Source organism: Alexandromys fortis, unplaced genomic scaffold, assembly GCF_014885135.2.
Source record: "Alexandromys fortis isolate MF-2015 unplaced genomic scaffold, M_Fortis_MF-2015_v1.1 scaffold_82, whole genome shotgun sequence".
Classification (NCBI taxonomy): domain Eukaryota; kingdom Metazoa; phylum Chordata; class Mammalia; order Rodentia; family Cricetidae; genus Alexandromys; species Alexandromys fortis.
The window spans coordinates 4,690,789-4,707,368 of NW_026067963.1; the positions used below are offsets into that span (position 1 = coordinate 4,690,789).

Consider the following 16,580-nt stretch of genomic DNA (forward strand, 5'->3'; position numbering starts at 1 on the left):
ATCTTGAAGAAAACAAGGTGATGTGGGAAGGCCATATGTCTATCTGTTGCTTTCATTGGTTAATTATTAAAGAAACTGCTCGGCCTGATAGGTCAGAACATAGGTGGGTAGAGAAGACAGAACAGAATGCTGGGAGGAAGAAAGCAGTGAGGCCAGATGCGATGGAGCCAGCCGCCAGGTCAGACATGCTGAATCTTTCCCTGTAAGACACCATTTCGTGGTGCCACACAGATTATTAAAAATGGGTTAATCAAGATATGAGAATTAGCCAAGAAGAGGCTAGGGCTAATGGGCCAAGCAGTGTTTAAAAGAATACAGTTTGTGTGGGTTTTTTTTTTATTATTTATTTATTAAAGATTTCTGTCTCTTCCCCACAGTTTGTGTGTTGTTATTTCGGGAGTAAAGCTAGTCGTGCGGGGGAACTGGGCGGGACAAAAAGCAGGCCTTCCCAGAGCTCATTACTACAACAAGGTGTGGTGCTATCTTTATGCTTGCCAATTTAAAGACCTTGGGAGGTGGTGGCACACACTTTTAATCCCAGTACTTGGGAGGCAGAGACAGGCGGATCTCTGTGAGTTCAAGGCCAACCTGGTCTAGGAAGTAAGTTCCAGGACAGCCAGGGATACACAGAGAAACCCTGTCTAAACCCCACCCCACTCCCCCCCCCAACCGAAACAAACAAACAAACAAAACAAAAACCAACCAACCAAAAAAAAAAAAAACAACTGAAATTCACCATTGAGAAGATCATTTTCTTAAATCTGAGATGCTCCGTACTAATGACATGAAGGTATGAAGGCGTTTAAATTGATATATCTTGGGGTCAGAGTCCTGCTAAAACGTTTAAACACAGTTGAAAGCATACAAGAGAATATCCTACGGAAACCCAAAGAACTTGCTTGTAATGGAGACGTGATGAAAGAGGACAGGCAGCAGTCACGTGTCATAGTGTACCAACCGGTTCAAAACACCGAGAACGCAGCCTCAACAAGACAGAATTGTGCTGAATGCACTTTAACTATCTATCCTTTGTTTCCTTTAAAATGTTGTTTCCATAACCTGCAGAATTGATGTTTCATAGTCTTCCATACCTTTTTTTTTGACTTTCATTCTAATGAAAAGCATCAAAGCTAATTGTTTATCCATTTGCATGACAAACATGACACAATACATCCAGTGAACCCTAAGTCCTCTGCATATAATGGGGTTCTGCGGTAAACTTAACCCTGTTTGACGGTGCAGAAGAGCCATCAACACTTTTGCTGACACTTCTGTACCTTACTGCTAATAAAAAGGCCACAAGGTAAAAAAGGCACATAGGAGTCTATATAAAACATATTTAAATGAATCAAAGCTTCTAAAGAAAGAAGGGCATGATGAGAAGTACCAAAATTCCAGTATTGGGGTTAAAAGTTCCTGTTTCAGTGCTAACATTGACCTTAAGAGACTCTGGATAAAAATCACAAAAAATAAAACTTGGTTGAGAACAAAGCTGTTCCTGCTATTCCTGCTCAAACAATAAATATAAATTAAACAGTAAGAAAACTTTTTTTTTTCAGTTCATAGCGCCTGAAGACTAAGAGAGACATACAAGGTATAAATAAAAATTCATTGTACTTGCTCAAATTCTGCATATAGAACTGGCATATTTACATTCATACCCAAGTTGTGTCAGAGTTTAGTGGAGTTTCGAACTTTCTCTGCCACATATAACTATTAGCAGTCACACTTGGAAACATGTAGAGACAAAACCAAGTCTTTCCCCCAAATGCTGAATGTGTGTATGGACACATACATACACACATATATAAGCTACTTAATTTGAAAAATATACCCTTATAATAATCCGGAGTACCGTTATTTCTTAACCATCTCAATGCCCATAGAGGAAAAGTAAACAAAAAACAACCGCCTTGCTTCTAACAGCCTGTAGCTCTTATTGAAGTGTCTAAGTTAGGTGTACACATTTTAAAGTTAGAAGACTATCACGTTCCATTCCAGCCTTAGACTTATATGGCTGACTAAATGCTTTATGATGGTTTGATAGGCTTCTCCTACTGCCTTGTCGCCATGTATTCCAAAGCCAATATGACGAGAACAGAAAGGCTTCTGTAGCTCCACCCCTGTAATTTAACTATGATCTTCATGCAGACCGATCCAAATATATTTGCTCGCACAAGTAGAGTGCATTCCTCTAAACGAGTAAAGGTTCCCCATCTTCAGGGCTTCACAGGGAGAAAAAAAAATCGCTGCTGATGAAGGAGAAAAGGGGTATGTACGTAGTGAATCAGGCTTATAAGTCTTGCATATCTTCGTCCAGCTGGACGGTTTGGAGCTTGGCCAGCTCCTTCTTGTCCGTCCCCAGCTCTTCACAGACAGTCTCAACCATGCCATCCAGGACATACTTGGATTTGGAGTCCAACATCATTAAGTTGTTTGTGGTTTTGTTCTCAGAATTTTGTAAGAAATTCTCTTTTATGTTAGCTACTGACTGCAGGACCAAGCGATGTTCTCTGACAAAATCCTGGTGGACTGTTGGCGAGGAATGACTCACGGGCTCTTCAGGGGCAGGAACAATTTCCCCCAGGGCAGCCTGAGTCATGGGGACCGACAATAGGTCTTGACTGGAAATAAGGGAACAGTTCTGAAGGGTTGCATAGTTAGTATTGCTGACAGAGGTCACAGTAGATTTGCTTGCCACAGGTGCAGACATTGGCCGGCTCTCAGCAAGGTCAGGGTTTAGCTCAGCGGGATTTAGTAGTGTAGGGGGAGAGAGGGAAAAACTGTGAGCCGGGGACACACTAACCAGCGAAGAGGCCAGGGGATGGAGGCCACTCCCAGAGATATCCTCAGAGGACAGGCTTGCGTTTACTTGTGCATTGTGATTGACAGGCATCAGCTGGGAAAAAACCAGGCCTCTTTCTAACCCTTCCTGTTTCACAGCTCCTACAGTCTGGCCTGAATTAGGAACAGTGTAGACCACTGCACTGGGGGCAAGAGGGCTCAGGAAAAGTTTGCCATGCTGGACGGTGGTGGACTCACTTGTAAATGTGCTTCCATCTGAAGTGCTTGAATTTACTGAAATGTTACCTAGGGGAAAAAGTACCAATTGGCATTAATGCAATGAATACAGAAAGGAAAAAAAAAACAGTTATTTCAGTAACACACATGATTCTTCCTCAGGTTATTAAGGTTGCTTATGGAGAGGTAATACTTCAATGTATAGTTGAGTCCAGCTTGGGCACTGTTAGCTGCAGAGTCCCAGGCTCAGAACTCAGGCTAGCTTTCTCTCTCTCTCTCTCTCTCTCTCTCTCTCTCTCTCTCTCTCTCTCTCTTTTTCTTTCGCAGTGCTGGAGATTAAACTCAGAGACTTCTATACCCTGAGCAAAAAATTCTGCCAGATTGTCTGTATGTGTTAATTCAACCACGCAATTAACTGTAAGAACCAAATGAAAGAAAGAGTAAATGTAGGGCCTGGAGATAGGGTTCAACACAGTGCAGGCCTTGGGTTCAGTGCTCGGCATCACCAAAAATTAAAACAAATTGAAAATTAAAGCCAACCAATCAAAACAAGCAAGCATGTGGGAGCTGGGGCAGGAAGACTAAATTTGAGCCCAGCTTGAGTTTAAAGGAAAAAAAAATGAAGAAGAAGGAGGAGGAGGAGGAGGAGGAAGAAGAGGAAGAGGAAGAGGAAGAGGAAGAGGAAGAAGAAGAAGAAGAAGAAGAAGAAGAAGAAGAAGAAGAAGAAGAAGAAGAATTCTTATCTAAGATCTGGCTCTTTACCACCTCTGAATTGGTTGGTACTGCCAGTTAGAACAAGAGAATACAGATACACAATGAAATATTTTTGTTAGGCCTGCTCAGTTACTGACATAAGATGTAAATGAGAATATGAAAATACCACATAGAGTTAGTTTCTCTGGGACTTACACGTTCACCATGTCAACCTGCACAGACAAGTCGCAGAGTTTCACCAAACCACCGAAAACCCCTGACAGAGCAGTCTCCAGGCAACAGAACCCTCAAGGTCCCCCCACCCTGTTGTGCTTGCCCTCAATTTTCAGTGTTGTAGTGATGGGAAGAATTAATGGCAGCATCATTCTTAAACACAGAAGGACACAAAGGAGTAGAATTAACGCCTCTTTAAAAGGTGTGTGTCTTTTGTGGTCCAAACTATAACGGTCTTTAGAGACTAGAAACACAAAACAGATGATCAAATGAGAAACTCAGGACAGTACAGACCCCATGTCTCCCTCAAACAAGACCTCCTTTGAGTCTTTACAAAGTGAAACGATGACAATGAGATGACCCAGGTCCCCAGATATTACCAGCAAAGGAAAAGTGAATTTGGGGAGAGTTCTGGGGAAGAATTAGGATGGGTTACTTATCTATCCGGCTCTTGAATTGGTGGTTAATCGCCCTCTTTACAAGTGCAGAAAACAAGCCAATATAAAGTTAAGTAATTCACTTAACATTGACCTTCTCAATTTACAGAGTAACTGGGATCGCAGTTCTACCTATGCTACCCAGTGCCATAGGGCCATGTATATGGCTCCCAACATTTTTAAGCGCCTTATGTAAGCAAAGGAGTGTCTTTACAGGAGAAAAAGAGAGAGAAAACACTGTATTTGAACTCCTTTAAAAAATGTCAGCTACTAGTTTGTAAGTATTCATCACAGAAAGACTGTTAAGGACAAAACGCTTCTGTGTATCTTTGGGCTGTTCTCTAACAGAAATGTGTTTTTCAGGCCATACAAATGAACAGACTGCTTTAATTTTAAACCTCTTGGCTTTGCGTGTTTTAAAAGTCGTGAAGGCTTCAAAATTGTGAGGGGGGGAAAAGCCACAGTCAATACTCACTTTGCTTTGGGTGTCGGTGAAACTGTTTGCTAGCAGACATATGTACGAAATTACTTTTTTGGCAGAGTCATAAATAACAACACATGCAGCATTTCCCTGATAGCTACTCAACACAGTAGACTAATAATACTCTGGACATGCAAAAGACTTGAATATACATAAATGAAGGGAAAAACGGGTATGTTCCAAGGGATGATTTGTTTTTTTTTTTTTTTCAGTGTTGGGAATTGAACCCCAAGTTTCACACATAAGACATGATTTTGTTGCTGTTGTTTTAAGATAGGGTCTCTCTATGAGGTCCTGGCTGCTCTAGAACTCACTAAGTAAACCTGGTTGACCTCGACACAGAGATCTGCCTGCCTCTGCCTCCCAAGTGCTAGGCTTAAAGGAAACATGTACCACCATGCCTGGCTAAATCATGAATTTTTATATAATTAATTAGTTAATTTTTTTTTGAGCCTCTGTCTCCCAAGGGCTGGGATTGCAGACGTGTGCCACCACTGCCAGGCAGTAAAACCTGATTTTAAAGAACAGCTGCAGCTGAGTTACAAATTAAACAAGAATTTAAAAATCAGTAAAAAAAACTGAACTTAAAAATCCCAGGTACAAAGTATAATTTTACAACGATGCTGAGAGGAACAAAAAAAATTTTCTTTTTTGTAAAATGAATAAAGAATATATATATATCATATGCTTTTCCATGTAACTGCCTATATAGTTTTCTTGGCTATCTAGGACCATGTTTCTGGACATTTTAAAGAAAGTTTAGTGTAAGTTTGATTTGGTCTGGTATATTTTTGGAGACAGACTCTTACTATGCAACCTAGCTTGGTTTGAAACTCACTATGTAGCTCAGACGGGCCTTGAACCCCCAATCCTCCAGCTTTAGTTCAGTCTCCCAAATGTTGGGATCATAGGCATTTACCACCATTCCCTATCTTTGCTTTCTTCTTCTTCTTCTTCTCCTCCTCCTCCTCCTCCTCCTCCTCCTCCTCCTCCTCCTCCTCCTCCTTCTTTTAAAATAAAGTTCAAATTCCCAAAATGCTTTATTGCAAAATGTAATATACCACTCCTACAAAGAAATGTTGCCTACTGGAATCATCTGGTTAAACTTAAGCTTCCAGTTCTCCCAGAGAGTCAAATGGTTGATGCCCTGTCATTTGATCTTAGCTATTTTAACTGACAATGCTATCCTTATTCCTAGTAAATATCCCATTTAAAAACAATTGACCAATGGGCATTACAAGGGTGATGGTGCATGCCTTTAAATCCCAGAACTTAGAGGCAGAGGTAGGCAGATTTCAAGAGAAATCCTGTCTTGAAAAAGCAAGAAAAAAAAAAAGTAGAAAACAATAGTCCCCCCCAACGCTAGCTATTACTTCATAATACTCTTATATGATAGCACTTTTCTTGATTACAAACGAAAAGCATTATTATATTTCTCCTCTGCCAACAAATATATTCATATTTCCTGTGTAACTTCGCTGTCTTTAAAATGCTACAAACTGCTTGGAAATTTTTGTAAAGAAAGAAAATGGGTAAGAGTCATAAATTATTGTAAAACCAAGCTCTTTGACTTTCCCCAGGCATTAGTCTTTTGTCCCTATGTTGGATAGTGACTGGAGTTGACTCTTTATATAATCTAGGGAAATGAACATCCAAGGAGTTTGTCACAGGACCATGGTAGCTTACTTAAGGAAGGACAAATATATGGGATGAAACGTCTAGCCATTTTTCTTTAATGCCTCCAATAAGTTGAAGTAGACTACAGTTATAGTAGCAAGAGTTGTATAAGAATTGACCATGCTTCAGAAGGTTAAGCTTTGGTAAAAATCTGGGCTGTCGGCTTTGCTTATAGGAAGGTAAACATGATCACCACCTTCCACTCCTAAGAGGTGGAAACTATAACTTCCAATGCCCAAGTCTAACTGTTCCTGTTCCTATATGGAGAAAAAGGATGAGTGATCTAGGTTTTATTCATGTTCCTGAAGACCGAATGCTCCAGCCTCAGACTTACTTCCTTTCTCTTGACAGACTTCGGTTAGTAAAGCCACAAATACGCAATGACACAGTTGTTTTCATAAACATAAACCCACAAAGCTGAGAAATGAACATATATCTAGGGCAACAGAAAATCACATATTCTTCTAAATTCCTTTCAGGTCTTTTGAGGTTTTAGTTTTAATTATAGGGAGAACACAAGGCAAACAAGAACAGATTCTGTCTTTCAGTTTATTCTTTTAAAACATTTTCTGGTCAAATAAATAACTGCTTGACTAATTTCATGTTCCTAGCAATTTTATTAATTTTTAATTTTAAAACGTCAAGTACTGGGTTAGTTCATAAGCACTGATTGACTTATCATATTCCTGTAATTGTACAGTTGGCAAGATCTGCCATAAACTGTACTTTTCCATTCTGCTTGGGGAAATTAAACTCCATCCTCAGGATGTAAGAAAATCAGGAAAGCTGAATAGTAGTTAGGCACTGGGAATCACATCAAGGCTATTCTGTAACCGTGTAAACCAATGAAGTATCTGAAAAAGAACACCAATCTATACCTTTCACTAAATGCGTCATTTACAGCAGCTGACCAACACATGACCTGGTGCATTATGGTACCAAATGAGGCTTTTACCTTGTGAAGCTGCTACCGAGACAGGAGGCAGCTGCAGCGGAGAGAATCCAAGGCTCCCATTAAGGAACTGGCCGTTTGCTCCGGAATTGGGGATCTGCACAATGCCGTACTGGTTAATTTGCACGGGTGTAGTAAAAGTCACCACAGAGCCCCCATCCTGGGAGGCCACTGTCTGGACGCCTTCTCTTTTCACCTCAGTGCAGGGTATCAGCCCTGGGAATGACACGGGGGCGCTAGGGCTGTAGGAGCTGGTGGCGGCTGAGTTCACAGCAGAACTCTGGAGGACTTTGAATTCCTTCACATCCTGGGAGGTGGATCCCAGGATGTCTGTCATGGCTACGCCATTGCTCACAATGTTTGAAGACATTTTTGGTGGGTTCAGTGATACTGTCTGTGTATTTCCCACATTCAGCCCATTAAGGATAACTCCATTGTGTCCCTGAATAAAAGAGTTGCCATTAAGGAAGACAGGTGAAGTACTTGCAGGTACCAAGCTTCCGTTCAACAAAACTCCAGAGGAGCTTAGTGATATCTTAGCATTTCCAATTTGTTGCATGTATACGGGCTCCATGTGGCTGGAAAGGCTGAGGTTGGTGACGGCGTCAGATGCACCCGAAAGTGGGTGAGGAGACAAATCCTCGTGTCCCTTGCTGGATTCGTCTTCAGTGCTGGGGTTGCCATCTGATTCACTGTTCAGGGAGAGAGGACATTTTGAAGGTCAAAGGGATGACAATCTGTATAGTTTGTAATAATGTCCTTCAAAGCCATCCAAGGTGGTATTTAAGCAAAGCAGAACTGTTGACCTGTCTGGCCCTGCTGAAACTAGAAGTTGTGAGCAAATTCTGCCCAACCAGACAACGAGAAGATGAATTCAGATCCGAACAATTTTTTTTATAATAAATTCAGAGAAAGACCAGAGGGTTGGATAATGCAAAATTCAACTAAAATAACTTATTACTGCGTTCTCATTCTTACAGAATCCATTGCTGCTCCAACTCTTAAGGTCACAGAAACAACTCATTAAAGGATGTGTTTTCCCTGTTTAGGAGGGCCAGCCCCTTTCTAAACCCCTTCAGATTGCTATCGTTTTGAAGGCAGATGGAATTGCCAAAGGAGCAGGAGGTGTCCAGTTTTATTTGCCATCTAGTTAATAAGACACCATTCTCTCACCTGCTCCCAAACTTCTACTCCACCAGACTGATATTCTCATTCAATAAAGTGGTTGCCCTTGTAGGAAAGGCATTTGCAACCTAAGACATGCACAGTTGCCTTTGAATCCAAAGGAAGCCATAGGGACCTATTTAACACACACCATCCAGTGCCCTGGTGAGGTGGGAGGGAAAAGGTGAGCATCAATCAGAGGTCTTGTTAACTCTCAGACGCCTCGCCAGACTATTCGGTCCTTCTATTGCAGAATCCTGGGCTTAAGGGAAATACCAAGTTCAGGTCACGGAGGATGGTGGGAGTTTTCCTCATTTGGTTTGAGTCTGGGCGGGGCCGAACAGAAGCAGTTTGGAAGCTTGGTGGGACTTGGTCCAGCAGAAGATCCAACATCCCAGTGTGATCGGTTCCCTTTCAAGCTGAGGGGAGGGGATTACTCGGGCTTTGGGCTTCGGGGCCAGGAGCGCAGAAAGCACTTTGATTTATGAGCTGAGGCTGAGCAGCCGTCGCCATTGGTGAGGGTGACTCACCAGGGGTGCGGGTGGGAGGTAGATCCGGAGAGGGGCCTATACCAGGCAATAGGGCTGGGGGTTGAGGGTGTGGAGTTAATGGGGAAGAGGGTAAAGTCAGCAGAGCATGGTTCAGGATGTGTGTGTGTGTGTGTGTGTGTGTGTGTGTGTGTGACCATGTCCTGGGAACTGGGCCGGCTCCATAGCAAAAGTTACAGGACAGCTGGCCTGCATGTGGCAGGGGCTTGGTACCCAGTGCCCTGGCCTAGCAGATTTCCGTTGGTGTGACTGAAGAGCACTTCAGGGTAGACAGCGTCGCCTAACCAGTGCTCCTTCCATGGGTCACCCCCTCTCTCAAGACCGAGGAAGGATGCTCACAGGTCACCGGGCATGTTTTGTTTATGGTTACTGGGAGCCAGAGCTAGGACTGCACGGTGCGTCTCTCTCCTGCCTGGGGCCAGCTGTGGGCCTCCGGGCTCCACCCGGGCTCAGGAGCAAAGCAGCGAGAGCGGGCTGTTGCCGGTTCTGGAATGCTCAGGGTGATCTCAGGGTGATCACCTTCACCTGGCCCAGGCGGGCTGTCTCCCCGGATCCCTGGTTCCTTCCCACAGTAGAACGTGTGAACTGCGTTTGGATTCTTTTCTCTCCAATACCCTCAGGGCGAAAGACACTATCCTGACTTTACCCGCCCAACAAAACACACACGCACAGAAACACACAAATACGCAAACACACCCCACCCACGGGGCTGACTTGAGAGAACACACAAAAGCGGTGTGTGTGGGGGAAATGCATTTTCTACTAAAGAACGGGGAGAAAACACAATAAAGTTCAAACCAGATGGAGAGGGGGCTGAAGGAGGACTGGGTGGAGAGCTCCCCCACTTCTTTCCTGCTGTCCACCTTTATGTCAGATTGTCGCCTATCCCCCCCCAACTGCCCCACCAAGAGGGAATCTTGCTGTGTTAGGGGGCTCAAGAAACTGCCCTTCAGGCCTGCCACCTCTGAAGCACTGTAACCCGATCCGAACTTGTTCAGAATCAGGTTTCAAAACACCGCAGGGACGAGCTACACGGGCACCCTACGCTGCCCCAGGCGCGATGGGAACCGCGTCGGCCAGGGTGAATGATTAACTCTGTCATATTAAAGCCTCGACGTCCCCAGACCCCATCTGGGCCACTAGTCTCCACTAACGCTCCTTTTCCTTCCAGAGCGGCCCTGGTGACCTCCAGGGCGAGCCAGGGGCCCAAACGAATCCTGAGTAACCAGGAGGGTGTGCGCACTCCAGGCTCCGAGTGAGCCAAAGACCCTGGCCGGCTCCGGCAGCCCCTGCGGGCCCGAAGCCGCGGTGAGAGCAGTTTCGCGGGCGTGCACACACGCTCACTAAGAGAACCAAGGAGAGAGTGGCAACTTCAAAGGCAGCAGGATGGGGGTGGGAAGCCGGGCAGCAGTGGCCAGCCGAGGTGGGGGCGGGGACTGAGACCTAGGCGGGCGACCAGAAACTTCTGGGGGCAGGAGGGGGAGGGTTAGGAGGGAGGATCACCCCCCCCCCCGCTCGTTGCCACTGTCGTCCCCCCCCCCTCCCGGTAGGGAAGCGAGGTGGGGGGCGGGGAGAGGTGGGCAGACGGACCGGGCTGGTGGGGAAGGTAAGCGCCATGTTTGCGAGCGCTTTGGAGGAAAAGAAAGCTGGGAAGGGGTGGGGGTGGGGGGGAGGAAGGGGGTGGAGGAGGAAAGTTGGCGCTCACCTTTTGGACTGGGTCTCGGAGGGATTCCGGTCGCGCTGCCGCCGGTTCTTGAACCAGTTGCTGACCTGGGTGAGGGAGAGGCCGGTGATCTTGGCTAGGTGCCGCTTTTCGGCGGGCGAGGGGTAGCGATTCTGCTTGTAGAGCTCCTTGAGCGCGTTGCGCGACTTCTCCTTGAAACAATACACCGTCTCCTCGCCGTCCCAGATGGTGCGGGGCAAGGGGAATTTCCTGCGCAGCCGGTATTTGTCCACGGCGCCCAGCGGCCGGCCGCGCGCTCGCTCGGCCTCGGTGTAGCGCGCCTTGTACCAGAGCTGCTGCAGCAGCGGATGGTTGGCCGACTCGAAGCTGTGGCTCTCGAGGATGCTGTACAACTCAGGGTAGATGCCCTGGTGGAAGGCCACGAGCGCTCGCGCCTTCAGAAGGCTCTCGTTGCCACGTAGCAGGTCGCTCTGGGGCAGGGACCACAGGAACCGGGCCAGGCGGTCCAGGTTGCCCCCCTGCTGCAACGCCTCGCACACGCAGGCGACATGGTCCGGCGAGAAGGCCAGCGGGGGCTGCGCGGCGGCTGTGTGCTGGTGCCTGCCCAGAAGTTCCGAGTGGAGTTGTACCTGATCTGCCGCTCCGGCCGCCGCTGTCCCTTCCTCCCGGCTTACCCTGGAGGCAGCCGCGGCGTCCCCCGGCTCCAGAGGGAAAGGGGCTGGAGCCGGGGGGCTCAGCCCAGCTGCCGCGCCCCCCGCCACTTCTCGGTGCGCCTCCTGTCCTTCCGAGGCGCTTTCCATCCCATTCTCCTGCTTGATGTCCGCCGCACTTGCAATCTGCCCGGTGGGGGAGGAAGAGGACATTTTTTTGTTGTTTATTTTCCTCCCTCCCTCACTCCCTCGCACTCTTTTCCTCTTTCTTTCCCCCTCTCTTACTCCTCCTTCTTCGTCTCCCGCCCCCCTCCCCCCTCCGGAAAGCCCACTCCCTCCCTCCCGGTTTCGGCTGGATCTGGCCGATCAGGTTTCCCCCAGGCCACGCAGTCACCATTAAGATAGCTGCTAGAGCAAAGTAGTGTAAACGGATAGCTGCTTTCTGCTGTTCCCCCAACGTGACTCCTCCGGTTGCTGCATACTATATGGCACTGGCCGCCGGGCTGGCCGGGCCGCGCCACCCCATTGGCTATTTCGCATTCAGAGGGAGGAGGAGACAGTGTTTCTATCCGTGTCGATCACCAGCCTCCCACTCCACCCCTTGCCTTTCCCTCTCTCCCTGACCCCCAGGCACCTATACCTGCCGGAAAACACCGACATTCTTTTCTGGCCCTGCTTTTGAATGGGCAGTCACCTAGTGTCGCCTGAAAACTGGACAGCTCTTTCAAAGAAAGACCCTGTGACTCCCAAGGGAATATTGATCGTGTGCCCTTACTGTCTGGACAGCTAAATTTTTAACAAAGAGACCACCCTCAGGACGCAGATGACAAAACTTCAGAGACTAATTCCGAAAGTTTCCCAGCAGCTCACACCTCTCCTACCCTACTTTGGGATGTCTTTATTCAGAAGTGTCAAGAACACTACTAAGGAATGTTCTCAGAGTGAAGCACTGATAGTAATAAAACTTCCGGAGGGGGAGAACTGCTCCAAAACCTTGAAATAAGCAGTGTGTGTAGCTCACTGAGATCACAAAAGCAAGAAACATAGAAAGAAAGAAAGAAAGAAAGAAAGAAAGAAAGAAAGAAAGAAAGAAAGAAGAAAAAAAGAAAAAGAAAGAAAGAAAAAGATGTTACCAGAAGGTCTGGAAACCCTAACTGAGATGAACCTGATACAAATAATCATAAAGAAAATGAAACTGGAAGTTTATCCTGGTTGAGTAGTGTAAAAGAGAACTAAGCTTTAAGTTATAATGTCTTCAAACACTAGTAGAAACACTTCAAATATGTGCACCAGTAGGTCTTCCCTCAACCAATGTGGTGCTAGGATGGATAAGTAGTTTCTCATTGGAGGTGACAGGTCTGGGAAGAACACCATCTCTCTATGTAGGCATCTTGGAGGTCAGTACAGGATCAACAGCCCTTGCCATACACAGACAAAAGGAAGACTGGTCTCAGGATTTGAGGTTGAAGTATGGGGTGGAATGTGTCTTTCCTTCAGGGTTTTCATGAGATTTTAACTCAGGAAGGGACGAGCCTGTCTCTATCTCTGTGGCTACTGTGGGTCATTTGGATTTGCCTGTGGTTACTGCTTCTCAAATGCCTTCCCCCTAACCTCTACTTCGGGCGGGCCTTGTATCATTTCTGCTTCCCAGTTGGTGATATCTGCCTGCTTCAGCATATTGTAAGGCAGCTGTTTGGGTCACCTGCTGTCATATCAGTTTGGCGAGGTTTTCATGTTTTGCTACCAGGCTGCATTTTATTGTTGGTCAGCCAAGATATTTGATATAGAACCTAATTTTTCTCCTTAAGTATTTATTTGTGTGTGTGTGTTTATTTGTGTGTATGTATGTATGTATGCATGCTTGTCTGTGTGCATGCACATGCCAGCCATGACACATGTGTGGAGGTCAGAGGACAAATTTTGGGAGTTGGTTCTCTGATTTTCTTCTTCCACCTTATGGATTCTGGGGTCTGAACTCAGGTGGTCAGGCATTGGCAAGCGCCTTTACCATTTCAGCCATCTCACCAGCTTTCTCTCTCTTTCTTTCTCTCTCTCTCTCTCTCCCTTCCTTTCTTTCTTCTTTCTTTCTCTCTTTCTTTCTCTCTCTCTCCCTTCCTTTCTTTCTTCTTTCTTTCTCTCTTTCTTTCTTCCTTCCTTCCTTTCTTTCTTTCTTTCTTTCTTTCTCTTTCTCTCTTTTTTTCAGAACCACTATTCTAATGTGATGAAAGCAGAATTGACATCTTTGGTAGGTAACTATCATGTTCAGGATAATATCTGGGTTTCAAAACTTTTTTTTTTAAAAAAAAACAAACTTTCTTGCACTTATATATACTTTTTATTTTGGACTAATTTTGATTTACTGCGAAGTCACAAAAATAGTAAAAAGAGCATTCCTACTTAGCCTTCACATACTTGCCCTTAATACTGACACCTTCTAGGGATACATTTGTGTGAGAAACTAACATTTGCATATTATATAACATAAATTAATTTTATATTTCATTATTTGGAGTTCATTTATCTTACTAGTACTTTCTGTTTTGTAGCCCAATCTCGGTAGCCATATTGCACTTGGTTTTTTGAATTTTAAAAGGATGCTTATCAGAGCAAAATAGCTAAGAAACAGTGTGGTTTTGTGGAAAAGATACATATTTAAGGTTCAGCTAGCTAGATTTGTGTTTAGTCCTGGCTCTGCCATTTATTTCAGTATAAAAAAGGAGAGAAGGTTATGGTAATTATCAAGTAAGTCCTTTCAAAAAGAACTTGATACATAATTAATCTGCTGTAAACAATTGCTATCTTCCTACTGTTTCTTTGGCCATCTTATGATCTTAGGAGTTAGCGTTAAAATTATTACCTATCAAATATAGTGTACGACCTAGGAAAGAACGTATTTGGCTTTTGCATGTCTTCTGTATATTGTCTCTAGTATGACTAGGTTATACATACGCACCGGTGGCCTTGTCAGGTCTTCAATAGTGTATCTCTGGAAACCATGGACCTTGGGGCCTGAATGATTCCATTTCTAGAAGATATAAGGAGTCCTGCTGCAGAATTCTGCTTTATACATCAGTTAGAGGAGAAGGTGCTTCTAAAACCAGGAATTGCAGTCTTTAGGTTTCTTGAGCAGGCTGATCTTCAGAGCATATCTTGCTATAATTCCCGGGTAGGTTCAAACATGACCAGTAACATAGGAATGGAACACTAGTTCTTGTGTTGAGTTTATCTCGGAGCACTGGTTGCACCAACCAGTTTTTGAAATTGTTCTATTCCATCCCTCTACCATGTTGGGAACACTGAGTCTGTCATGTTGGCATACGATGACATGCTGTGTTGCTTCTTGGTAAGCTCTTCCTGTTTCAGAGAGCAAATGTAGGTGGACTTAGAAAGTCACCCCCTCCATTGCTACTTAATGAAGGTGGTTGATATGTAGTGAGCATTTCTGATGGATTATTCTTTTATCAATCATTTTCTGAGTCCTGCCTGAGCATAAGGCATCACATTAGGAACTAAAGAAGGATGAACCTATTGAGTAGGATGCTGAATTCTTGTGGGAAAGATAAAACATATTTATAAATTAATGCAATCTAGAATGTTGCAGGGGTGGTCTACGTGTTTGTCCCGTCTGCCTGGCTAGCTTAGCCCTGAAATAACCACACAGAAACTGTATTAATTAAAACACTGCTTGGCCCATTTGCTCTAGCCTCTTATTGGCTAACTCTCACATCTTATTTAACCCATTTCTATTACTCTGTGTATCGCCATGTGGCAGTGGCTTACCAGGAAAGATTCAGCATGTCTGACTCTGGCAGCTCCATGGTGATTCTCTCTGACTCTGCTTTCTTTCTCCCAGCATTCAGTTTAATTTCCCCCACCTACCTAAGTCCTGCCCTATCAAGGACCCAATGAAATTTCTTTATTAACCAATGAAAGCAACACAAAGACAGAAGGACCTCCTACACCACTAGGATAAAAACAAGAATGGACTTTTAGCTGAGTCTTTGAAGGATGAGAAGTTTGAGAGGGTAGTGATTCATTAGAGTCAAAGGGAGCAGAATGGGAAATGCATGGAGCCATGATCATTTGAGGTGTTTCTGAAATACTAAGTAGTTAAATATGGAGTAGAGGTTTTATATAAATGGGTAGTTGTAGAATGGTTAGAAGATAGGACATTGATATAGGAGGATTGATCCAAAGTTGTAGGCCAGCTTTGATCACCTAGCAAGATCTGGCCACAAAACAAAACAAAAAGGAAACCCAACTTTGAAATGCTCAGTTTGCTGTCATGTGTGTAGTTGTCATGTGTCCTATCATGGCCACTGTCAGTTGGTCTAGAATGAATACTTTCCCAAATCAAAATCCTTTTTTAAGGGTTTTCTATTTGTGCTAGAAAAATTAAGATTTGTGTTCGGAGACTTGGACAAATGCTTACAAGTTCTTGGTGATCAAGTTATTTGCCTTTGTTGTATATTGATCAACAGAAGGTAAGGCAGAGGGTGACCCAGTGAGTCACATGGGTTTCAGTGTAAAGAAGAAATACAGACACGAAATGATGGAATGCAAGACGTCTCCTGGGCATATAGGAATACTCCTTCCTTTTTGTGATGGTATAGATTTCTCCAGAAGCCCAAACTCATTGAGCTGGCTTAAGTAAATGGATGAGTTTACTGAATTATGATTCTGGGCTAGTTACTTTTTTCAATGAGTCTATAAGATATCTGACACAAACAACTTAAGTGGGGGGGGGGGTGGACAGTATTAGGGGGTTCAGTCCGTGTTCAATTGGCTCTTTGTTTCTGGGTCTGGAACGTGACAGTCCATCATGACCACAGGAGCATGTGGCAAAGGTTGTCCTCATGACGAAGGGGAAGCAGAAAGAAAGGAAATCTCAGGGGACTAACTATAACCTTCAAAATATGCCCTCAGTGACATATTTCCTTCAACCTGGCTTCGCCAAATAAAGTTTCCAGAACCTCTCAATATAGTGCTTGTTATGGTTTTGGTCCCTTTAAGAGACAAGCCACGCCCACTCCGCTCCC

General features: G+C 44.8%; 1 protein-coding gene across 2 annotated transcripts; it reads right to left on the minus strand.

The window, feature by feature from the left end:
- Positions 1–731: 731 nt before the first annotated feature.
- Positions 732–12,035, minus strand: Six4 (SIX homeobox 4). Of its 2 annotated transcripts, XM_050153731.1 has the most exons (4): positions 11,936–12,035; positions 10,913–11,727; positions 7,499–8,187; positions 732–3,090 (listed from the first exon to the last, which is right to left on the minus strand). In XM_050153731.1, the coding sequence occupies exons 1-4, from the start codon at positions 11,936–11,938 to the stop codon at positions 2,294–2,296; spliced, it is 2,304 nt and encodes a 767-aa protein (XP_050009688.1). In that variant the 5' UTR covers positions 11,939–12,035; the 3' UTR covers positions 732–2,293. The 2 variants fall into 2 exon arrangements, with proteins under 2 accessions (XP_050009688.1, XP_050009687.1); XM_050153730.1 differs by lacking the exon at positions 11,936–12,035 and having other exon boundaries at positions 10,913–11,768.
- Positions 12,036–16,580: the final 4,545 nt, after the last annotated feature.